General features: G+C 32.6%; 1 protein-coding gene across 3 annotated transcripts in view; it reads left to right on the top strand.

Annotated features, from left to right (window-relative positions):
* Positions 1-25,925, top strand: part of CSMD3 (CUB and Sushi multiple domains 3) — a 1,184,516-nt gene that overhangs the window by 1,044,902 nt on the left and 113,689 nt on the right. For all 3 annotated transcript variants that reach the window (XM_055314112.1, XM_055314111.1, XM_055314109.1), the window contains 4 exons: positions 18,349-18,467; positions 19,717-19,786; positions 21,384-21,500; positions 24,684-24,893. In XM_055314112.1, coding sequence (XP_055170087.1) covers positions 18,349-18,467; positions 19,717-19,786; positions 21,384-21,500; positions 24,684-24,893 — 516 coding nt within the window. The remainder of the gene's footprint in view (positions 1-18,348; positions 18,468-19,716; positions 19,787-21,383; positions 21,501-24,683; positions 24,894-25,925) is intronic.

The following is a 25,925-nucleotide window of genomic DNA, read 5'->3' as shown; positions in this document are numbered from 1 at the left end:
GTTGAAGAGATTATTCGCTCCCCATTGTGTATTTTTTCACCTTTGACAAAGATAATTTGATGTGGGTTTATCAACTGGATTCTCTATTCTGTTTCATTCATCCATATGTCTATCTTTATGCTAGTATCATACTGTTTTAATTATTGTAGTTTTGTAATATATTTTGATGTTAGGCAGTGTGCGGTCTCCAGTTTTTATCTTCATTCTCAAGATTGCTTTGGCTACTTTGGGTCTATTGTGGTTCCATATAAATTTTAGGATTATTTATGTATCTCCTTCAGTAAAAAAATGCCATTGGGGTTTCGGTAGTTATTGCATTGAATATGTAGATAGTTTAGGGTATTATAGACATTTTAATGATAATGTCTTCCAATCCATAAACATGGAATATCTTTCAATTATTTGTATCTTTTTCAATTTCCTCTATAAATGTCTTGTAGTTTTCCATATCCAAGTTTTCATTTCCTTGGTTAACTTTATTTCTTAGTATTTTATTCTTTTTGATGCTACTGTAAATAGGATTGTTTTCTAAATTTCCTTTTCAGACTTTGGTGTTAATGTATTGAATTTCAAGTGATTTCTGTTATTTTGTATACCAATCTTACAGAATTTATTTATTAGTTCTAACAATGTCTTGTGGAGTTAGGGTTTTCTACATATAAGATGCTGCCACTTGCAAAAAGAGATACATGCATACATACTTCTTCCTTAATTTGAAGGCCTTTTTTTTTCCTTGCCCAATTTCTCTGGCCAGGCTTCCAGTACTTTGTTGAATAGAAGTGCTGAGAGTTGGGCATCCTTGCCTTGCTCCTGCTCTCAGATAAAAAGCTTTGAGTTTTTTTGTTTGTTGGTTTGTTTTGTTTTGTTTCTACTGTTGAGTATGATGATAGCTGTGGGTTTTTAATGTATGGCCTGTATTATTTCAAGGTACATCCATTACATCTAATTTGTTGGGAAATTTTATCATAAAAGGATATTTGAATTTTGTCAAATGCTTTTTCTGCATCTATTAGGATAATCATATGATCTTTATTCTTTAATTTATTATTGTAGTGTATCATATTTAATCTGCCAGTTGAACCATCCTTGCATCCCAGGGATAAATTCCATTTGGTCAAAGTGTATAATCCTTTTGATGTGCTGTTTAATTTGGTTTGCTAGTGTTTTGCTATGGATTTTTGCATCTATTTCATCAGGTATGTTACCCTATAGTTTTCTTATAATATCTTTGGCTATGGCCATCAAGGAAATGCTGGTCTTAAAAAAAATGAGTTTGGAATAGTTTCCTCTTCTTCAGTATTTTGAAAATTTGAGAGGGATCAATGTTAATTCCTTAAATATTTGGTAAAATTTACCCATACAGTCACCTGTTCCTGAGCTTTTCTTTGCTGGGAGGGTTTTGGTTACTTTTTTAATCTATATGCTAATTATTGATCTATTGAGATTTTCTGTGTCTTCATTATTCACTGGGTAGATTGTATATTTCTAGGATTTTTTTTCCATTTTTTAATGTTATTCAATTTTTTGGTGTGTAATTGTTTATCCCTTAAGGTTTATGCCTTAAGATCTAAAGGATCTTAATATCTTTTTATTCCTATGGTATTTTTTTTCCTATGGTATTCCTATTCCTACGGTATAGTGCAATGTAAGAGAATTGTAAGAGAAAGAGTACTCTTTCATAATACTCTCTTCTCTTTCATTGTAAGTATTGTCTAATTGTGAGAAGAACTGGATTCTGTAGATATTTTATTTTATTTTAATTTTTATTTTAAAAAATATTTTATTTAATTATTCTTGAGAGACACAGAGAGAAATTGAGAAGCACAAACACAGGCAGAGGGAGAAGCAGGCTCCATGCAAGGAGCCTGATGTGGGACTCGATCCCAGGGTTGGACACCCTGGGCTGAAGGTGGCGCTAAACTGCTGAGCCACCCGGGCTGCCCATAATTCTGTAGATATTTTAAGCCTGTAATTGGACTAAGTGACTTTTCTGGTGGCAAAGAAAAATATATACTAATTGCCCAACTCTTTACAAAACTTTTAGAGACAAAAATGGCTTGCGAAAAAAATGGCACATGCAGCCTTGTTAAATATATATATATATATATATATATATATATATATGTGTATATATATATATCACATATTTTTTTCTTTTTTTTTTTGCTACGTAAAATTATCACAAGTATAATGGATGGTTGTTTTGGTAATTTTGGGTTTATGTACTGTGTCCCTACAATGTAAGCTTTTGGAAGACAGAGTCTGCCATTAGCACAGGACCATGGCCATTTAGGATATCTTTTTGTCTGTTGCACTAAGTACAGTACTTGAATCTTATTAAGCATTCAAAATACATTTGTTTGCTATGATATAACACCTAGAATTAGAAGATAAATATATAATATTGGCATATATTATCAACATCACTAAACTTATACTGATGCTAGTGTTCATTAAGGCATTTAGTATTTAGTCAGTATACTTTTGTAATTCTGTTGGCTTCTGCTGCCTGAAGGTATCACCACTAGGTATTATTTCCTCAACATCATTTTTCCAGACCACTCAGTCTATTACCATAACATCATTACCTACACTGGAAATTTTGATAAAATAGAAACTCCCCATGGAAGGGAACAGAGGTTATAATGAAAGTCGTATACTAAATAAATACTGGCTAATTGATTTTGGACAAATGTTTTTGGTTTTATTTTGAAGTTCACTTTCCAGCTATTGCTCACCTCAGATACAAAAAGTGTATCATTGTAATCTAAATAGATGACAAATCAGTAAAAGAAGATTCATTCAGGCATTCTTTATTCAACCATAGATATATGAAACAGCTACTATATATTAGACACTATGCTCAACATGGAAAATGCAAAGATAAATATGTCTGCTTTCTTTGGGTAGATCACAGTCTAGTAGAAGTTACAAAAAGGTAAAGTAATAACACGGTGCATATAAAAACAGAGATATTTATGGTAGAGTGCACAAAAGTGGAAACTAATGAGCTCCTTTTGGGAAGTTCAGGAAGTACTTCAAACAGGACATGACACTTTGGTGGAGTCTTAACAAATAAGTAGGGATTTTACAGTTAGACAAGAAGGGTTGGATTTTTTAGCATGAAAACTTCATGCTGAGACAGAGCTATGACATATGGCACATTCAGAAGTACATGTAGTTCAGTAGGACTAGGGTGTAAGTTCTGAGGCAGCACTAGGAAGAAGGCAGCTTCTATTGGCAGGGCTACTCCTGAAAAGTGTAGGATGTCATAATCAGAAATTTGACTTCAGTATAGATAATACAGTTAAAAAGCTGTATGTTTTGATAGGCATTCATAATATAGATTACAAAATTATCATACAAAGAAATTAAAGAGGAAGTTTTTTTTAATTCCTCGTATAGATTTGTATGTTTTGATAGGTATGTTTTGATAGGTATTCGTAATATAGATTATGAAATTATACAAAGAAATTAAAGGAAGTTTTTTTAAATTCCTTGAATAGAACTTTTGCATTAATTAAATGATTTGTTGGATCCCAAAAAGTCCTTTATTTATACAAGATATATAAGATCATTAAAAATTAATGGAATAGTTTACCTAATTATGTCTAGTTTTTCAGATGATTATTTTGGTTAGAAATTTTTTTTTTAAGATTTTATTTATTTGAGAGAGAGTGAGTGAGCACAAGTGGTGTGTGTATGGAGGAGGGATAGGGGGAGGGACTGAGGGAGAGGGAACAGCAGGCTCCCCACTAAGCAGGGAGCCCATCTCTGTCTCCAAACTCATCCCAGGACCCTCAATCCCAGGACCCCAAGATAATGACCTGAGCTGAGGGCAGCTGCTTAATGGACTGAACCACCTGGGCACCCCTTGGCCAGAAACTCTTAATTATGTTCAATAAATGAAGGAAATTGAACCATAACCAAATCAATAAATAATAGGTGTTAATAATACATATCAGCTTGCTTTTTAGAACAAGTAATTGAGAGTTTTATCTCACTGATCTCAGTGGAATTAAATTTCACAAATTTAGATCTTGAAAACTAACATCTTTGACAGAAAAGACATACTAGACATATAATCTAAGCATCTTTAATCATGATCTCTAATTTAAAAAGTAGAATTTAATACTTTTTTATAATTTAAAAACTATGTCAAGGATAGTCTGATATGAGAGCAGTAGAATTAGAAGGTAAGGAGATCAATCCCTGGCCAGGTCAAGTGTAAATTTTGTTACATGACTTTTTTTTTTTCCCTATATTTGTGATTTACCCTACTGTGTAATGAGTTATTTCCATAAAATGATCCATCAAGGAATGCTAGGATTTTCTAAGTTAGTTATGTGGATCAAGTTCAAGAATATGGCAAAGAATTCACCATTGGTAATGAATGAACATAAGAACAAATGATGTATTCATGTATATATTAAATGTTCAGTTGCTTTAAAAAATAAGACTACTCACAGGGAATGGCATTTAGTTGTTAGCTTTGAGTACACATTATCTGAAGTAAATATTCACAAAATGAAGCTTTGACTTCAAACTGATCCCCAGATACTTCTTAACAATTAGTAGATATTTTGATTTTCCACTTGGGAGAAAAACAAAGAAAAAAGCTTGGCATTATGTATAGGCAATCTAAGGACACTATTAACTGTACTTTTCAAAAGTCACAAAGTGGAATCCTATTAAAAGATGATAGGATGACAACCAAAATTTGTAAGCATTGTGTTGAGGGTCCTTAACGCATAAAACCATTTGTTGGGTGCCTCCTTTAACTGGAACAAAATTCTAAAAAAAACTTCCTGGATTAAAATAGATATAATAAAAAATACCCATACCACAAAAAGCATGCAAAGTTATATTAATTTTTATCAAATTATAACTTAATAGAAGAAGTTAACTATTCTTCAGGTAGAAAAAGACCTTTCTTTTTGGAGAAATTAAATACCTCACTAAATAGTTAGACTTGGTAATGTCACATCAAAATGCTTCAGTTTCATGCATTGTTTTTAAACAAGTCAATTAATCTAAATTTAAATAGGAACTATAAAGAGAAAGTTGAAGAAGTGTAGAGAATAGATGAGAGAGTGTTAGAGAAGATGGGAAAAGCAGGACACTTAGGATAAGGGGACAGATAAAGAGAGGAGAGAAAAGAGAAAATGATAGATTTAGTGGAGAGTAATGAAATCAGTGCCAGCGAATGCCTGATGGTCTTTTAGTTAATTGAGAAGGTTTTTTGGAATATATTCTATGTTTTTCAAGTTTCTTGTCTGATCAGTAAGGACATTTGCAAAATACTAAGTATAAGAGAATGGGGAGGGGAGGTCAAACTAGGAAATTTAAGTCCAGCTTTACAGGATTAGAATGACTAATAATGTACGCTCTAGTCTTCTAGGACAAATTTATAAAACAAGCTATGGCAAAAAAATAAAAATAAATAAAATAAAACAAGCTATGGCAGTATTTTTGGCTGCTTTATTACTAACAGATTGAAAAGCAGTTACAATACATTTGGTGGATCAAATGCTGCCTGGTGCAGCGTCCAGCAGGGTAATCTCAAAGCTGTCGGATCTCTAAGTGCACACTCAAATACATCCCTTCCACAAGTGCAGAGAATACATCCAAGCACAGTGGCCTTTTCTTTGTTACTATTATTTTTGCAAATAATCTGTCTTATTTATGGAAAGGGTATTTTAATTTTTGTTAAGTTTTTAAATCTTCCCTTAGTGAAGCAACATTTATTTTGTAGTAATCCAAGAATCTTACCACTTGTGGAGGTAGGTTATACTAACTAGACATAAAAATTTTAAAGAACTTCTTTATGTTTTCAAAAGCCCCACCTCCCACCCCCCACCCCCCCCCACCCCCCCGCCACAATTAGTGATTGAGATGTAAGAACACAATGGCTTCTTCAGGAGGAAACTTGTTTTTTTTTTTTGTTGTTGTTGTTGTTGTTTCTTTTTTTTTTTAATGAATATAAAGACTCTATGAAAAAAAATAAATCTAAGTTTTGATACTTAAAAAAGCAAAATGCTTAAGCAGTTGAATACTAGGAAAATAATGTGTGTGTTTGTCTGTCTGTTATAAACAAGATAGTTATATTTATTAACTTTTCTCTGTTGAGAAGACACCTATTTCACTGCAAATCTTTGGTATTTCATTTCTGGCACCCTCTGAGATACAAATTCTGCCCACAGGGTAACATAAGGAGGGAATCACAATGGGGAAATAATGGTTTCATAATCACTCTACGAATACCACAACAGATGCAGAAGACATTAACGTTTGCTATAAAAAGGACAGATTTCACGTTTGTTTGTTTTGTTTTTAACCAAGGAAGTAGACTCTTCCTATATTCCTAAAGGAAGATTTTAAATAGTAAAGGTTTCAGGACACATGGCAGGTGTTCCTCTGTCTTGGAAAATGGAAATTTGGCTGAGATTCCTTCCAGCGAGTGAGTATATTCTGTTTGATTTTCCTGCTCACTCATGAGGCTTTCAGGAAACAAATTCTAGATTATCCAGTGGTACAATTACTAGACAGATATACCTTGCTTTTTATGTACTTGAAAGGTAAATGCTAACAAATAAGCTGATTTTTATCATACAGTGCTCTTTTCCTCTTTAAATTGGAGATCGTGACATTTTAAATTAGGAATGCCTGACCAATTATGATTATGATTATGATTAACATCAGAGTTATCTGATGTTCCTTGAACCCATTCTATCCCTCCCATGCCTTGGTCTCATTATTTCTAGAAGTTCATTTTGATCATTTCATGTCACTGTTTTCCTATTATCTATTAAAGAAAGGCAACATTCTTTAGCCTTCTACTCCAACAGTAATTTCTTATGTCATTTTTTTTGCCACATGTATTTTGCAATATTTCCCCACTTAATCAAATGAAATAATTGTTTGTTTCCTAGATATATCATGCCTTTCCTCTTTCCTCTTCTCTCCATTCATTTCCTCCAGCTGAATGCCCCACATTTCTTCTTTTCTAGCTGTAACACTCAACATATATTATCCTAAATCTTACCTGATCTAATCAGCTTATTCTATGTTTTTCTTCTTTTCCTGGATTATGATTTCACTCCCTTTCACTCCTTCAATGCTTATATATTTATTAATTCAACAGATATTTACTGAACACTGGTCTGTCAGGTTTAACAATATCTTCTCGTCTTCTTGGAGCTAGCATATAGTACAGAAGGTAAGGACAAAAAAGACAAATATATAATAAATTATTAAGCTGTAGAGCACTTTAGAAAGTAAAAAGTCATAGAAAAAGATAGATGGGGAGAAGGGGGCACTCGGGTGGCTCAGTTGGTTGAGCCAACAACTCTTGTTTTTGGCTGAGGTCTCATGATATTAAGGTCATGGGATTGCACCCCATGACTGGCTCTGCATCAGTGGGGAGTCTGCTTGAGATTCTTTCTCCCTGCCCTTGCCCCCCTATTTATCTCTCTCTCTAAAAATAAATAAATACAGTCTTAAAAAAAGAAGAAAATAGATGAAGGGTTGAGGGATTTAGAATGCTAGAGCTGCAGAAAGGATATTCTGATGGTCAGAATAGACCTTCAAGAGAAGGTGACATTTGAGCACAGGATGGAAGCTAGTACAGGAATAAGTCTTGCTGATATGTGAGGATAGGATGTTTTAGGGGATAGCCAGAGCAAACACTATAAAACATAAGTATGAAGAACAGCAAGGTGAGAGGAGGAGGAAATGAAGTGAGAGAGAGAAGGAAGATGTGGTCTTGTAGGCTACTGAAAGGATATCATATTTCCCTCTAACTGAAATGGGACTCATTAGAAAATTTTGAGCAGAGAAATGGTATGCTCTGACTTAAAGGTACTATGATACTTTGCAACTATGAATCCTCAGGTAATTTATTTTAATTAGCATTCTTGAATTATTTCTCAATGAATGTTAAGCTACTTGAGAGCAGTGTACTGTATATCATTTATTTCTGATATTGTGCAATATTGTATTATTGTTTTTACATCCCTAGTGAATATTTGGTAGAAAATTGAAAAAAAATACATTTATCCAAGGAAGATAACTATAAATGTGTGTAATTATACTACTTTTGTATAATTGTATATTATGACTTGGCTGTTATCACCCAGGTACCGGAAGTTCTGATAGCCAACAAGCTACTTTTACCAACTATGTCAATTTCTAATAGGTTCTTTGTCAGTTACTTATTAAACAGAGTACTGGTATAAAAAAAATCCTTATGTTTTAAATGTTAAAAAGCAATTTGTTTTTGTATCACTTTGTTTTCTTCTGTATTTTTTTTTAAGATTTTATTTATTCATGAGAGACAGAGAGAGAGACAGAGAGAGAAAGAGGCAGAGACACAGGCAGAGGGAGAACCAGACTCCATGTAGGGAGCCTGATGTTGGACTTGATCCTGGGTCTCCAGGATCAGGCCCTGGGCTGAAGGCAGCACTAAACCACTGAGCCACCTGGGCTGCTCTTCTGTATTTTTAAATAAATTTTCTGTGTAGCTGGGTTAAACTCTTTCATAAGGTGTGCTCAATATATAAGAAGAGCCACTTGTATATTCATCAAATGTTTGTTGAGTACCTACTAATTACTAGATATAATTTCTAGGTGTATGAGACAAATTTGCATAATATCTAGCCCTAAAAACCTACAGATTAATTAAAAGAACATGTAAACAAGTAATTGCAAAACCACAATATAAACACTGTAAGTATTGTTATATAAGTTGGTATTTCTCAGATAATTGTGCATTTTAGTTATTGAAGTCTTGTTAAAAATCTAGAGACCCTACCCCAGAGGATCAAGTCAGTTTTTCTGAGACTCAGCCAACCATTTGCACTTTCACCAGCCTCCCAAGATTACTCTCACAATGACCAAAGTATGAGGACATCTTGTATAATTTAGCTGATCATGCAAAGAAGGTAGTGATCACATCACTACATAGGTGTTACTGATGGTGGCTTCAAGGACAACTTCAGTGAAGGATGAATAGAAGTCCTATTGGCAGGGAAGATTAAAGTGTAGGTTTGGAATTAGTTTGGTACTTTGAAGGGACCTCTCGGAATGTAGGTGGGTATAAGAGCATTTGTTCTGGAATCAGACTTCAGTTTCTGTCTTGATAATGCCATTTGATAGCCATGTGACATGGGGCAATTCCTAAAATTCCCTAACAACTCAGTTTCCTCATCTGTAATATGGGATAAAAATAACACCCAACCTGAAATATTTTTTTAGAATTAAATGAGATCATCCGTGTAAAAGTGTTTATCATAATGCCAGGTCCATAGTAAATGTCATCCTCTGTTGCTGATGAGATGAACCCAATGTGGCTAAAATTGTCAAATATTATTTTAAGTGCTGAAAGATTACATTAAGGGGGTGGCAGACGTTTTCTTAGAGACTCACTCAAGAGTTTCAATTTGAGTAGTAACATGATTTTTTTGAATTTTTGAAGGGACTTTTGTTTTGGAAAATGGAAGATGCATTGCAGAAAGAGAATAGGCCTCAAGAAAGGGATTACAGCCCTGAGTGGGGGGGCGGCAATCAACGATGAGCTCCGGGTGTTATATGTTGGCAAATCGATAAAAAAAAACCAAAAACAAAAACAAATACCAATAAAAAAATACCAAAAAAAATGATTACTGTAGTTCCCATGAGAAACTCTGAAGGAGGTTATTATGGTTGTGAAAGATTTGTGGCCAGTTAGATAGTTAGATTTTGGAGATAAGAGAGAGGAAGGAGTACAGGCTAGTTCTTAGGTTTTGGACCTTTTGTTTTGGTTTTTACTTTCAATCATATCACTTTCTATATAATAACAACCTTGCTTTATTCCATTGGAGGCTGAACTTTCAATTCCTTAGGCTTTTTCTTCAATTTTAGATCTTAGCTATGAATTAAATAAACCAAGATCAACAGAACCACTTTCATTTATCTGTAATAATTAGACCTCACATCTTGTAGTGGGATCTAGGAATCAAAAGTATTTCCTAACTGAACTAGTAGTAATGCCAGTATAAATATATGATTTCAAGGGTGAAATTTGTACAGAAACTACATATGGTGCTACTTGCAAAGTAAGAAAAGATTATGCTGTCTTGGAGGTTATAGTTGATCCATAAATAAATTGAATTAGGGTGTTTTTTCTAAATTACAGACACAAAAAGCAAAGTAGTAAATATAAATTTGGAAATTTATTCCAATTACATTTTTTCTGAAACTTTGATGTCTTATACTGATTTTATGCTAACAGATTCTAACAAATTACTTGATATAAAAACAGGTAGCCAATGTTAATGGAAAAAGTAAGAAAAAAACCCTCAATTTGCTTTCTGTTAATAACAAAAGGGATTGCATGTTGAAGAGAAAAGAGGGAGGCAGAAGGAAGACAAATTTCCCCAGCAACCTTGAAAGACATGAGGAAAACTAAGGCAAATATATTAGAATTCCAGAGTGAAGAGGATACATTTTTCGCTCTCAATAAAGAAAAGCTGAAATATTAACTAATTCTGATTAGTATTTTGCTGTTTTCTGACATGAGTTATCATAAGTTCACATAAAGCTACATCATTTTTTTGTGTTGGGAATGTGTGCTGGTTTGGTAGTCATGTGAATAGATATAATTGCTTTTTTCTAACATATAAAGTATCAAATTTATCTGTTTTCTGATCCCCAAGAGCACTGTGAACTGGGAATTAATTTTTAAATTGACAATTTTTATTTTTTGTTGTTTATTTGGTTTTGAAAAATGTGACCCTGGGTGTAACTGTATATTTTACATAAATATATTTTTTTGCTAGGAAAAAATGTTCCTAGTACATGGAATGCCATTAAGCATAGCAATTGTTAGTAAGCTTCCCAAAGAGAATTTATAATTTCTAGTTGCTCTGCCACTTGGATACTGTTAGAGCTTCATCATTAATAGTTTTGGAATGACAAATTGGTTGTAACATGCATATATAATTTCCTTAAATTTATTGCCATACACGCTTGTATTTCACTAATGGAAAATTCTAGAGGGACATTGGAGCATCTATAAATCAAGGAGCAGCTTTTGATTTTAAAGTTCTATAATGCACATGTTTTAAAAGGGCAAACTGCCTGTAGTTATAGTGTTTGCAAATGAAAGGGGGCTCAAAAATCTTGGGACATAGCACTTGGAGGAAGGCAAAGGTCCATGTTACCATAATGAGTATATTTTTCTATCCTCCTAAACTTGTGAACACTCATGATATATGCCACTAATAATTTTGCTATAAATCCTGCAAAAATATAGGTAGTCCAAAAATATCTTTCCATCCTGTGTAATAGTGGAAGGGCTGGTCTGAATACTCCAAATCATAAAAGTAGTCATAAAGTGGTAAATGCATAGACGTGTATTCGTTTAATTCTAGATTATAAGTAACAAAGGATTAAATTCAGCACAATATTATTTAACTGCTTTCCATCTTTGAGCAATATGCTTAAGAGATAATGCATTAGGTCTTAATGAGTTTATTTTTATAATCACTAAAAATGGTTTCCTCCCTTGGGTTAATTAAATAATTGATTATTTGAGAAAAATAGTGATTTTAAGATTAATTATGTTTTTACTTAAACTAATTTTCATGTTCTAACTAGTTTATGCACATCATCTCATAAAATGTTAATTGTAGAAACATCTCCTGCTCAAATTAAATTATTAATATTTGTCATTTCTAATTTCAATTGCCATTAGCAGAATATATTAAATGCAAGTAAGTGTAATTGATTTTGCCAACACTTCTCACTCCTTAATCCTATTAGGCCATTAGTTTTATCAGAGTTTCCTCTTTTCTTTTAATCAAAATTTATTTCATGATCATCTCATTGACTCTTTACCTCTTTGTGGTGTTGACTTGGAGATGGTTTCTGTCTAAATTTCTGAATTCTGGAAACTTTGTAATTTGTATTCCTAAATGTTCTCAAACTGTATCTTGAGCAAATATCATTGTTCCTGGTCTTTTGGTTTCTCTCCCAGTTAAACCAAAAACATTTTAGCTTATATAGAAGCTTCTGATTTGGGGTCAATCACAAACTTCAAGGTACTTAAGTTCTTGGCAATAATATGATTTTTTAAATATATTTTCTTTATATTTCCAGAGTATGTATATAAAACCCATTGATCTTAAACATACTGAAATATACTGTCATGAAACAGAAAAAAATATCCTTTATCTGGAATGCTAAATGACAACCTCACTTCCATGTTTAAAATTACTAATGTGGGGTGGCTGGTTGGCTCACAGGTTGAGCATCTGCCTTTGGCTCTGGGCATGATCCTAGGGTCCTGGGATGGAGTTCCGCATCAGGCTCCCTGCAGGCAGCCTGTGTCTTCCTCTGTCTATATCTCTGCCTCTCTCTCTCTGTGTCTCTCATGGATAAATAAATAAAATCTTAAAAAAAAAGATTATAAAACATTTCATAGTGTGTACCCTATTTCCCTTCCAATTTCATTTCTTGATGCCTTTCCTTAAACACTACAGTGTGTTTTGGGGAAAACTACTCCTCCTCTTTACCATAAAAGAAGGAAAAATTCACCCAGTGCTCCTCACAAGCCTCCTCCCTAATAGCCATCACCCATTTACCCATCCGCCTCCTCCTCTCCACTCCAGTAACTCTCTGTTTGTTTTCTATGGTTAAGAGTCTAGTTTCTAGGGTGCCCAGATGGCTTAGTTGAACATTAATTTCTTGGGGTCGCTTGGCGACCCATGTCGCTTGGGTCATGATCATCACAGCTCAGGGCATCATCATCTCAGGGTCCTGAGATTGAGCCCTGAGTTAGGCTTTGCAATGCCTCATTGTCCCTCTCCCTCTGCTCCTTCCTCTGCTTGAGCTCTCTCTATCTCAGATAAAGAAATAAATAAAATCCTTTTTTTTAAAAAAGAGTCTGTTTTCTGGTTTGCTTCTCTCTTTCTTTTTTTTAAGTAGGGTTATTCTTTATGAAATAATTATTTTAACAAAGGATGACCTTCATTTACTATGATTATTTCACTACCTGTAGTCTTTTAAGCTAATCTGCTTTCTTGTTTCACAAAGAGTTTCTTTAGAGCATAGTTGCTTATGTCCTCTTCAATCTTTGCATTTCTGGTATGTAACATGATCCAGAGCACACAATAGGTGCTCAGTAATTGCTTATGATATCAGATTATTTTTAACATTTTTATCATTTAACTTAGCATTAAACTGTAGACTAAATTTTGAGAAGTATTTTCCATTACTAAATATTCAATTAATTACTCAAAGTAATGCTAAGTTTAATGTTAATTGAGGTAAGAACAGTAAAGGAAGTAAAAATTTAAGGATCAAAGTGAATGTGAGTTAAGTCTGTACCTCATGTTCCTAAACCACCGTTGCCCATCAGTGACTATTAAGTCAGAACTGTTCCTTCTGAGAAAACTTGCCTACAAATATTCAAGTTACATGTTATGTAATAGGTATTTGACAAATATTTGGTTATTAGATTAATTAATTCCAAGGTACAGTATACCAGCAAAAAGTCTGTGTGCTTGCATTGGAGTTCTCTTTAAAGTAGTAGACCAGCTCATTGAATTCACCCTTTGATAATCACCAACTTCACTGTCCTTTTTTTTTAAAACTGTTCTTTTATAATGGTAAAATGTGGAATGCCAAATGGTAATTCTAGCATGTTTTAAAAACCCTCCTATGAGGGTGCCTGAGTGGCTCAGTAAGTTAAGCAGCTGGCCCTTGATTTCCACTCAGGTTGTGATATCTGGGTCCTGGGATGGGCCTGCCTCAGGCTCTGTGCTCAGCGGGGAGTCTGCTCCAGGATTCTCTCTCTCTCTCTCTCTCTCTGCCTGTCCCTCCCCTCCTTACTCTCTTTCTCTCTAAGAATAAATAGTAAGTAAATCTTAAAACAAAAAACCCTCATGTAACATAAAGATAGAAATAATACTTATCTTGGGGCACCTGAGTGATGAAGTTGGTTTAAGTGTCTGGCTCTTGGTTTTGGCTCAGGTCATGATCTCATGGTCTCATGGCACGATTGAGCCCCATAATAGCTCTGTGCTCAGCAGTAAGTCGGCTTCAGGATTCTCCTTTCCCTCTGCCCCTCCCCCAGCTCTCTTGCACACACGCTCTCTCTAAAATAAATGAATACAACTTTTTAAAAAAGAAATAATACATGTATACAGATCTAATATTTTGGTCTTTATTTTCAATAAATTTATATGTAGATTGTTATGATGAATTTGTGAAGGGGGTTTTCCTTTTACAAAACAATGTTACCAGGAGTCTTAGTGGGAATTAAGCTTTCTTCTCCCTGTCTGCCTCTCTCAAAGCATCAAAGATTCATTAAAATCATTATAGAATACTGGAAAGTAATATATATATATATATATATATATATATATATATAATATATATAATCAGAATGATCAGATATAAATGATATGATTAAGAACATTTTCTACTGCAGATTGATTGCCTTGTGAATGGAATTGGAAGGAATAGTTTTTGGTTATAAATAAATGGTTATAAATGAATGTTGGAAATGTGAAGAAATGAGGTTTCAGTATTTTCATTCAGGGTAACTGCCTGCAGTAATTTGACAGGAGACATAACTCTATGCAATTTTTGATATAGATTTGTCTCTGGGTTCATTTCTGTTTGTTTTTGGCTACAACAGCAGATTAATTGATCCAAATCCTATTAAAAAATTCACTCAGAGCATATCTTTGATTGCCAACACTAACATTGACACTCATAAAGCTGAAAATGACTCAATATTTTGATTGCCTTGGTTAATCAGGAGAGAATCTGTTGCAACATTTTTACAAAAATTCTTTTTGTTTGTTGATTCTTACAAAAAACCTATTGATTTTGTTACTTATGAAGAAGTGAAAATAATTCTTAAAAAGACTTTTAAATAAATTTTTAATTTGAAGTATTGTTGTGATACAAGATTATATTAGTTTCAGGTATACAGCATAATGATTCAATATTTATATGCATTATGAAAAATCACAATAACGTTAGCTACTTTAAAATACCATTTATTCACTCAAAGTTGTTTATTTATTTTAATTGTTTATTTTATTTTGAGAAAGAAAGAAAATGTGGGGGAGGGGCAGAGGGAGAGAGAGAATTTTAAGCAAGTTTAAATGCCCACTCCAACACAGGCCCTATCTCACAACTCTGAGATCATGAGCTGAGCCAAAATCAAGAGTTGGATGCTTAACTGACTGATCCACCAAAGCACTCCAGAGTTTATGTGTTTAAATAAAAATTGTGAAATGTGAACTGCAAGATTTTTAGGTATTTGTGTTTTATTTTCCCTAGTGTACAAAAGATAATTGCAAAAAAATGAGAGGCCATCAGTGACCTTTCTTGCTTAGCTGATCCAACTCATTGTGTTCTTCGACAATAGAAGGGAGTATGTTCTTAAAACCCAAATTCTTTGTTGGTACTAGTTCACCTAATAAATGAGTGATGCTATTATTTATAAAAATAATTCATGTTTATTATAAAAATTTTTGGAAATCCAGAAAAATACAAAGAAAGGCATACAAATTCACCAATAATCTCATAATCAAGAACTATAACCTATGCTAATATTTGGCATATTTCTTTTTGCTCATTTTTCTCTGTGATAGTATATATCTACATATATATATATATATATATATAAATGTTTGACTTACAAAATTGCTATTACATAGTTTATAGAGTTTTATATCATACTTTTATTTTATTTTAACATTTATTTATCTGAGAGAGAGACAGAGCAGGGTGGGGGGGCAGGAGGTAGAAGGAGAGGGAGAGAGAAACTCCAAGCAGACTCAGTGCTGAGCATGGAGCCAGAAGTGGGGCTCCATCTCAGGACCCTGTGGTCATGATGTGAGCCAAAACCAAGAGTCTGAAGCTCAACTGACTGTGCCACCCAGGCACTCCAAGAGTTTTATATCACACTTCAAAGTTAAAACTTTAAAAATATTTTACTATGTCAGTATATATTATGTGTAAACCTCACTTAAAAATGTGGCCCTCAATATTGAACCATAGTTTTATTTGTTCCCTTACCAGGAAAAGGAAATCACCACTTTTGAATATTAATAGTTTTCTGTATATGTGACCCTGAATGGAGTACTTGATAGAAAGAAAAGAAAAATGAATGTGTACAAAATTTGGCCTTCTCAGTAAGAATGACTGCAAAAGTGACCTTAGTGGCAAAGAGTAATAAATGTACTGTTCAGGACTCCAAAAAACTAAGATTGTACCAAAGGAAGGTGAAATCTTATTTACAAGGCATATATGTTTCTATCATAACTCCCCTTTTTGGGATACTCATTAATTCCTGAAAAGAGCTCTATGAAATAAGATAAATTTAATTTATAAGGTCAATTAGTGGGTATTAAAAGAGATTAAAACAAATGTAAGACAGTTTCTTTCACATCTCGGATCTCAAAATTTGTTTGGGGAAATGTTAACCCTTAACATGTTAAAAGTAGGTCATAATGTAATGGTGACTTATCTTGCCTAGGTCCCTAAATTCAACATTACAAAATATCAAGAAGTATGGAGTATGATGTATGTTTAAGACCTAGCTTAATCGAAACATAAGCATTGGAACTCTAATTCGTAGGCTTACTTAACTGCCCCTAGGACTTCCTCAAATGCATTCCCAAATGACCAATTTATTCTTCATTGCCTTCCTTTCTGATCTAATCATAAATTCTATCAAGTTATTCCTTTAACACATTTTCTATCCCTAAATGTGACCTAATTTGGAATGATTTTTGTCTTCTCTGACCACTGTGTTATTAAAGTATCTTCCCTTTACAGAGCTAAACATTAGTATTTATTAAGAAGTTATCAAAATAGGGGTTCACATTCTTTTTCATACTATTCACTCATCCAATCAACCAGTTTATTTAATGCTTCCTTAAGAAGCTGTGCTCTAAGCTGCTCTTAAGGAGTTTCTCTTCTCTGAGGGGAAATAAATATTGAACAACTAATTTCATAATCATTTATTCATTATTAGTTTATGTTAAACACCACAAAGGAATGTAGAAAGTGGTACTATGAGAACATCCATTAAAGGAAAATATCAAGAAGTAAAGGAATGTCTGAAGTATTGTACTTCTTTAGGATTTATTTTTTTATTTTTTATTTTTATTTTTTAAAGATTTTATTTATTTATTTATTCATGAGAGACAGAGAGAGAGAGAGAGAGAGAGAGAGAGGAAGAGACACAGGCAGAGGGAGATGCAGGCTCCATGCAGGAGCCTGATGTGGGACTCGATCTGGGGTCTCCAGGATCACCCTGGGCTGAAGGTGGTGCTAAATCGCTGAGCCACCAGGGCTGCCCAGGATTTATTTTTAATACCTTTTTCACGAAATGAACATATATAATGACTTTGGAGTGGTAACTACCTTTTCCTGTAATTTTAAACATGCATTAGATTAGCTTCAAATGTGAATTACAAGGAATTGGATAGTAAACATTGGTTTTTATTAAAGGTTAACAAAGTTCTTTACAATAGTACATTCACAGATTTGAAAAAAACTTTTTGGCAAAAACCCACAATTTTTTCAGACTTCAAGTAACTCATTTAGGAAAACAACATATTTAATGTGCTTTAATTCACCTATTTTGAAAATATATAGTTAGTGTAAAAATAACAGCAAGTGTTTGGATTTATCTCCTCTTTCAGAAATAACTGATTTCAAGTGTCACCTAAACTTTTCAGGTCTCAATGAACTACATGTGTTTCTCCTTTTTTAATTATAGTATATTTGGAGAATAAATCTTACTTAAAAATACATTTTAAAGTATTTTATATGTAGTAAGTATCTCTCAGAATATGTCTCACAAATTGAAAAGTCCATTTTGTGTGAAAGAAGAAGGAACTAGGTGATACAGACAAAATAGCAAATATTTTTTTTTGTCATTTTATTAAGAATATTTTACAAATATGATTTCATTTTACTTTCACAATAAGTTACTGTTTTGTTTTTATTTAGGGATTTTCCTTTTAGGAATTTTTGTTTTTTTTTTTTTTATAGTAGGATACATATAGACTCTGAGTTGGAAGAGACTTTAAGTGTAATCACATCATTATTAAATGGTTGGTGCCATGAAAATTCCAAGAAATAATTTTATGTTACAGTGTTTACCAACTATGGTTTAATCTTGTCCACACTTAAATAGTATTCACAGAACATTCTTAATGGCCCAATGTAAAACCTAGTTTTAATGATACCAGTATTTGATTCTAGTAATTTAATATACATAATTTAAACATTCATTATTTGAAAGTTACTTATGCTATTGTCTTTAAATATTCTCAGCAATTGGTTTGGACTCCTGTCCTGAACCACAAACTCCTAGCAGTGGAATGAAAATTGGAGACAGGTATATGGTTGGTGATGTGGTATCCTTTCAGTGTGATCAAGGATATTCTCTACAGGTAAGGCTATTTTTAAATTATTTTTTGACATGCAATGCTTTTTCAGAGTATTTTAACAGGGTAATGTTTGATAATCCCAAGAGTTTTAAAACTATATTGATTTCAGACTTCATAGTGTAGCCTTAAGTCAAAAGGCTATTCAATTTGTCCATAAAACATATCCATAAGATAAATTACTGGAATGGACTAAATAAGGTTTGTTCACAAGTAACCAAGAATTATATTTGAATTAAAATTAATTTTCACATGTTTCTTTCTATTCACATAGGATGTAATAATTCAAATCCTGGATCTTTAGAATTTGAAAATAAGAATGAGGTGCCACTTAAAGCATTAAGTGAAACTTCCTTGATAAAAAATTTTCAAAATTAGTGAATATCAACTACAAATATATTTTAGAGGGTCTCAAATTTATGGCTGCTTACAAGTTCCCCTAAAGAGTAGATCTATTAAGTACCTACGGAAAAAAAAAAATCAGGCAGAAACTACTTCTTATGTTAAGTAAATAAATTCCTTAGAGAAAGCAAAATTAAAAATTAATGATTTATAGTCTTTAACATTAGATTTATAAATTATTAGTCTCAGAAGTACAATCAGATATTTCTGGATTTTATATTTCAATTTATTTTTTTAAAATATTTTATTTATTTATTCATGAGAGACCCAGAGAGAGGTAGAGACATAGGCAAAGGGAGAAGCAGGCTCCCTGTGGGGGAGCCTGATGCAGGACTCAATCCCAGGACTTTGGGATCATGACCTGAGCCAAAGGCAGACACTCAACCACTTGGCCACCCAGGTGCCCCTTAAATTTCAATTTAGAATTTAATATATCTTAATGGACTCATTTTAATATTTTTATGAAGTATTTTTATTTATGCTTTAATTTATCTTACTTTGATTATTATAGCAATTTATTATAAACAGATATGCATGTAGTCATTTCATTTGCATAATTACAATATTTCAGTAGTACAGGTTTCAATAGAAAGTGTTAAGTTTAAAAACTATAATTCTAATGTGATTTGGAGTCTTAATATTTTTACCAGGATCATGTCCCTTTGTACATTTTATCATGTGTGTATAATTACTTTTCTTATGTTAAGTCATACTGAGAATTCCAGCAAAAGTTTAAAAAATATAAAAAATAACAATATATATTTAAGCTGTTTTTATAATGACCATTCACTATGCTTTATTTAATTTAATCTTTTTCAAATGTGTACTGAACTGCATCATCTTTTTTATATAGGGTCATTCTCACATTACATGTATGCCTGGACCTGTAAGAAGATGGAATTATCCAATTCCAATTTGTTTGGGTAAGTTGAAGAAATGTAAATCATTTATAAGCTTTATCAAATATATTTAAAATGGCTTCATGGCACATGACATAATCTACGTTGTGTAATTATTTTCTTTTCATTAGAGTTTAGTTTTTTGCATTTTTTCATAGTTCTCTAATTGTTTACTTAGGATTTTACCTAAATAGATTAATTATGTCATTGCATATAACTGTTTAAAACTTTGATAAATAATGCCTTCTGGAAGGTTGCATCAATTTAAATATCATCCCAGTATTATAGGACACTTTTTATCTTACCGTATTGTTAGTAGCAACAATTATTACTCTTACAAAATTACTAATTTTTTAGGTGAAGTATTAACATTTTTTAAATTAAATCTGCATTTCCATTGCACATTATTATCAAGGAAAGCATTAGATGGAAGTGATAATAAAATAAAATTTAACTAGAAATATTAGATTTCACTATACAGAAAAAACATGATGTAAAACTATGTGGAATACTTACTAGATTTTGATATCCAGTATATTTATATACAAATTTCAGTTAAGGTACAATAGCTATGTGGGGCAAGTATATTATTCTTTGAGCTTCTGTGTGCTCACCTTTTAAATGGGGATAATAATGTTGAATTCATGTGCCTAATGTGAGAAGTAAATGAGAGATTGTATTTAAAGTATTTAGCACTGAATCTGGAACACACAAGGCATTCAGAGTGGTAGTAGGTATTATAGTGAAAAATAGCCAATAACTAAAGGGTCCAGTAATGGGGGATAGACTTAAAAAAAAAAAGAAGTGAACATTACAAGGGATATTCAGTGATATAACCAAAGTTTACAATACATAGTTAAGTATAAAAAGGCTTACAATGATTCACAGTATAAGCCTATTTTCGTTATATACATACATACCTGTATAAACACACACACATATGTATTTTTCTGCAAAAGAAAAAGATATAAAGGTAAATGGGTAGTAAAATTAGAGAACATTTTTATTTATTTTTCACTCATTTCCCTGGTCTTTGTCTAAATTATTTTAGGAAGAAGGACCGCCATATCCCATGTCTAATATGTGAATCCATCACATATTACTAATAGAAACTAATCTCCAATAGAAACTAATCTTTTTCTTAAAATTCTTTAACTTTCTCACACAAAGAAGGAGGAGGGAAGGCTGGGGAAATGGTTCCCTCTTGAATGCAGTATTTAAAATGGATGTTGTTGGCTTGATTTTTTTCTAAATTGTATCCTCTTTGTAAATGAAAACATCCCTAGAAATACTTACAGATAAGAAATAAACTACTTTCTGTGGAAAAGGACATATGTTCCTTGTTTGATTGTATTCACTGCACATGAGCTGATTCTTACTGTGCAATAATTGATTTAACTTGCATTTATTGCTGAGGAAGGAAGTATGTTGTCTTTTTAAGCTATTTTAGAAAATGCATTGTCAATTGATTATATTTGATTCCTAGTGTGTGGTGTGAATGAGAGTTGATAATATTAAAATTTATATCAAACAGTTTTAATTCAGATTTGATTAAGACATGAAATGATTTCAAGTAAATTATTCCACTACTCCTGCTTACATGGGACCTCTCATTTTGTAGCTCAGTGTGGTGGTGCTATGTCAGATTTCAGCGGTGTGATCCTCAGCCCTGGGTTTCCTGGAAACTACCCTAGCAGTTTAGATTGCACGTGGACAATAAAGCTGCCCGTAGGTTTTGGTATGTATAGTAAAAGCATGTGAAAGAGTTTTCAGTATCATTAATGCATCCTTATAAAGAAATATCATGATCTTGTAAAAACTCACAAAATATAGTTTACTTTGGGATTGCCTACAGTTTTATACATTGAGGAGTGAAATTTGGATTGCTTGAGCTAAATTAGGTTGCTTAAATCAAACACCTTTCACTTGAAATACTAGGATAATTGAAAAGATATGGGCATTTCCTAATTTCATAGTTAGAGGATAGATAGGTAGATAAATTTATGATATTTTTCAGTTGATTTGTATGGACTTATCCTGATTTAGATGTATATGGCAGTAGTAAATTCAATGTAATTTTCATGTATAATATTTTTTATAACTATCTTCTTGTTTCTGTAACCAAGTAGTACAAATATAAATTATTTTCTGGTAATTTATTAAATTTATCTAACATTCATTGCAAATAAATAAGATTTTACATTTGAAAAGTAGTACAAAATTTCTAATGTTGGGTTTAAATACCCATGTAGATATAATACTTCTCTAATTTTAATAATACAATTCCCAGTGTTTTGGATATATTGCATAATATATATATAGCATTTCATAAATTCTTTCTCACTCTTCTATCACTCATATATTTTCCTGCAACTTCATGTTCTATGGATCTGTATATCCATAAGTAGAAATGCTAGACGGAAGATAAACTTATTTATTAAATCACAGAAGACAAGAATGAGTAGACTCCCTGAAGTGCACACAAACCTGGTGGATTTAGAGCAATTAAGAAATTATGTACTATCCCACTTACTGAGGACTGAATTTCATGCCTTACTACCCCAAAACATCTATGGTCTCAGAATAAAAATTCATATTTAAATATTTTATGTAATTTTGCATGGCTAACTATTTTATATAAATTCACAGAAAACTAGTTTTGACAATTCCTTACTGAATACATGTTATACTTGAAGTATTATGTTAAGCTGGGAATAAAAAGCATAGTGAAACAGACTTTGTACCTTTCCCCAGATAAGTTACAGTCATGATGAGGGGACAGTCAAATATGCTATTACAATAAACTATAATAAAGAGTACAGAATTGTATTAGTACAGTAATCCAGCCTAATCCAGGAAATGTAGAAAAGTCTTGCTAGAGAAAGTGATTCCTAAATTAGGAGTTCATAGATAAGTAAGAGCCAGCCGATCAAAGAGGGTCAGTCTGTGAGAAACTGGAAAGAAATTCTATAGATAAACAGAATGACACATGGAAAGATGCAGATGAAAAAGCTAAAGGAATTCAACAAGCCTGAATACAGTTTGACTAGCCTGTGATTTTGGGAAAACAGGAAGCTACAGAAAGATGTTGGAGGACTTCCCAATGAGGATTATTCTGTTACTACTTAGAAATATGCTTAATTTGCAGTTATAGTCAAATTCTATGTCCATTCACTGAACAACGATACTGATATAAATGAATAAGAGATTTGAACCTGTATGGTTATTCTTCTGTGTCTTTTACTAGCCAGTTAAGATGGGTCATTCCATGTTGCTTATGGAGCTGACTGAATTATTTTAAAATAATTTATTAAACATATTTTCAATAGTGTCATCAGATCATTTTCAAGTTACCTCTTGTTAATACTCGCTTGTTTTTTTTTAAAAAGTTCATCAAAATTAGAAATAACACAGATCTCTATTTTAGAAATGAAAATAAGAGAGACTGAAGAGAGACTTTCTATTTGATTACATTTAAATACTGTTTTTTTTTAGTTTTTAGTTTTTAGTTTCAGTTTTTTTTTTAGTTTTTTAGTTTAGCTGAATCAAAAATTAGTTCTAATGTATTTCAAGAAAAGTAATTTATATTTTTTAAAAGATTGAATATATACAAAAAATTAAAGAAGTATTTTTATGTTCATAAAACATTTATTGACAAGATAATTTGTGAAAAGGAGGCTCAGGGGAAATTTTTAGAAAGAAATATGCAATTCTTGGAGTTTCACATTTTAAGGTAGCATGTTAAAATTTCTAAGAAATTTGTATACTTGTACAGAAACATGATTAATATTTTAAGGCTATTTTTTTAGTATTTCCCAAATGTATTTGCCCATAGAAATCTTTTCCCATGTAACAAAAACTTTTTGTGGAACTCTTTTTCCAGTAACAAAACATGCCTTTAGTTGAGAATTCCAGTGTAGTTATTAAGAGTGAGAATCCAAGAGAGTATCTGAGTTTGAATTTCAGCTCTTAAAAAAAAAAATGAATTTCAGCTCTTTTAGGTCATCATGTAATTTAGCATATTGTTTAGCTTTTTTGGGCTCCAGTTTCTTCATTCTTATGAGTAGCAGTTAACATTAAATAAATAGCATACATAAACACTTAAGAGAGTGTCTAGCAAACCATAAATGCCAGATTTTGCAATAACAATTTGGAGAATGATAGTTGTAAAAAATCCCTCTAATTCACTAAAATTGAGAATTAATCAAATTAGGCAAGCAGACCTCAATGAGGCTTTCATTTTATTTTTTCCATCGCAGAAACATTTCACTATCTCATATTTTAGTTATGTTTATAAAAATTTGGGGGCCATGTTGCAATATGACATCATGTAAAAATGATCAGTAGACTTTATGGAGATGATTATATAAAAATTAGCATTATTTTCTGATGAACAAAGTAGTAAAAGCACATTTATAAATTGCATGCCTCTAAATGCTATGTTGGGGAAATTAACATATCCCCCAAAGATGAATGACTAATTCTAATTCAATTGGGGAACCTGATTATGTTAATAAGTAAAACCTTAGTGATCATATTTTGGCCTCAAATTGGACTTTTGCAAAACACAAATTTACCAAATTACTTTTTTACCTCTAAAAATTGCTGAATTCAATTTAAATGGTATCAAAGAGCAAGAAAGCCACTTTTTGAATTAGTTTTGCTATGGTGACATTATAGTAAAATGAAAGAGATTCTCCTATTACAAGTAGTGGGCATTGGAGAACAGTATTCTGTTGCTTTAAACTATGGCAAAGCTAACTGCCCTGGCAAACAGCAAGCCCAAGGCCCAGGTATGCCTCTTCACCTAAATGGAAACATGTATAATTACCTTAATATGAATGTGTATATGTATGTATGTGTGTGTGCATATTTAATCAGATAAAACAATAAAGTAGTGTTGTTTGCTTTTCTTCCTTAGGTGTACATCTCCAGTTTGTCAATTTTTCTACAGAAACAATACATGATTATTTGGAAGTAAGAAGTGGATCCTCAGAAACTAGTACTGTTATTGGCCGACTTAGTGGTCCTCAAATACCATCTTCTCTATTTAGTACAACCCATGAAACCAGTTTGTATTTTCACAGTGACTATTCACAAAACAAACAAGGGTTCCACGTTGTGTACCAAGGTGAGAGGAATAACGAGAAGTGGAAGCTCATTTAGCTCCAAATCAGCTCTTAGCAATCTAACTAAGTATTTTTTGCATTGTGTTTGAGAAAGAGAAAGGAGCCCAAACCATGGCAAGCCTCAGTGGCGAAGATTTTATTTTTTTAATAATGCAATTTTAGGCAGCTATATTGGGGAAATGATGTCTTTCGGAGGCCTTGAAAAAATTCTAACCATGAAAGATGAATTGAATTAGTATTAATATAGAATTAAATTAAGAAAGACAATGCAAGGCAGGTATGCAGAGCAAACTGGATATCAAAGATTTATCTTTGCTCTTATATTAAAATACGTATATTGAAAGATATTTGACAGTACTCATGTATTCTGTGTAAAATTATTTTCTTTCACTGTACAATGATAGGGTAATATGCCATTCCTTCATTCCATTCTATTCTCATGAGAATATAAATACTTTGACAATCATATTATATTAGTTGTATTTCAGTATAAAACTACTGCATAGCACTGAGCAAGATTTCTATCCTTTTTTTTAAGATTTTTATTTATTGGGATCCCTGGGTGGCGCAGCGGTTTGGCGCCTGCCTTTGGCCCGGGGCGTGATCCTGGAGACCCGGGATCGAATCCCACATTGGGCTCCCGGTGCATGGAGCCTGCTTCTCCCTCTGCCTATGTCTCTGCGCCTCTCTCTCTCTCTCTGTGACTATCATAAATAAATAAAAAAATTAAAAAAAAAAGATTTTTATTTATTTATTCATAAGAGACAGAGAGAGAGAGAGAGAGAGAGAGAGAGAGAGAGAGAGGCAGAGACAGAGGCGGAGGCAGAGGGAGAAGCAGGCTCCACGCAGGGAGCTTGATGTGGGACTTGATCCCGGGACTCCAGGATCATGCCCTGGGCCAAAGGCAGGTGCTAAACTGCTGAACCACCCAGGGATCCCCAATTTTTATCCCTTTTGAATAGAGTTTGGACTCAGCCTCAATGTTGACCCTCCACATTCAATCTAAAATAGACTAGAGCTCCACTCCATTTCTA

Source organism: Nyctereutes procyonoides, unplaced genomic scaffold (genome assembly GCF_905146905.1).
Source record: "Nyctereutes procyonoides isolate TBG_1078 unplaced genomic scaffold, NYPRO_anot_genome, whole genome shotgun sequence".
In the NCBI taxonomy this organism is placed as follows: Eukaryota; Metazoa; Chordata; class Mammalia; order Carnivora; family Canidae; genus Nyctereutes; species Nyctereutes procyonoides.
The sequence above is the reverse complement of the archived record's forward strand: the minus strand, read 5'-3'. Positions and strand labels throughout refer to the sequence as shown.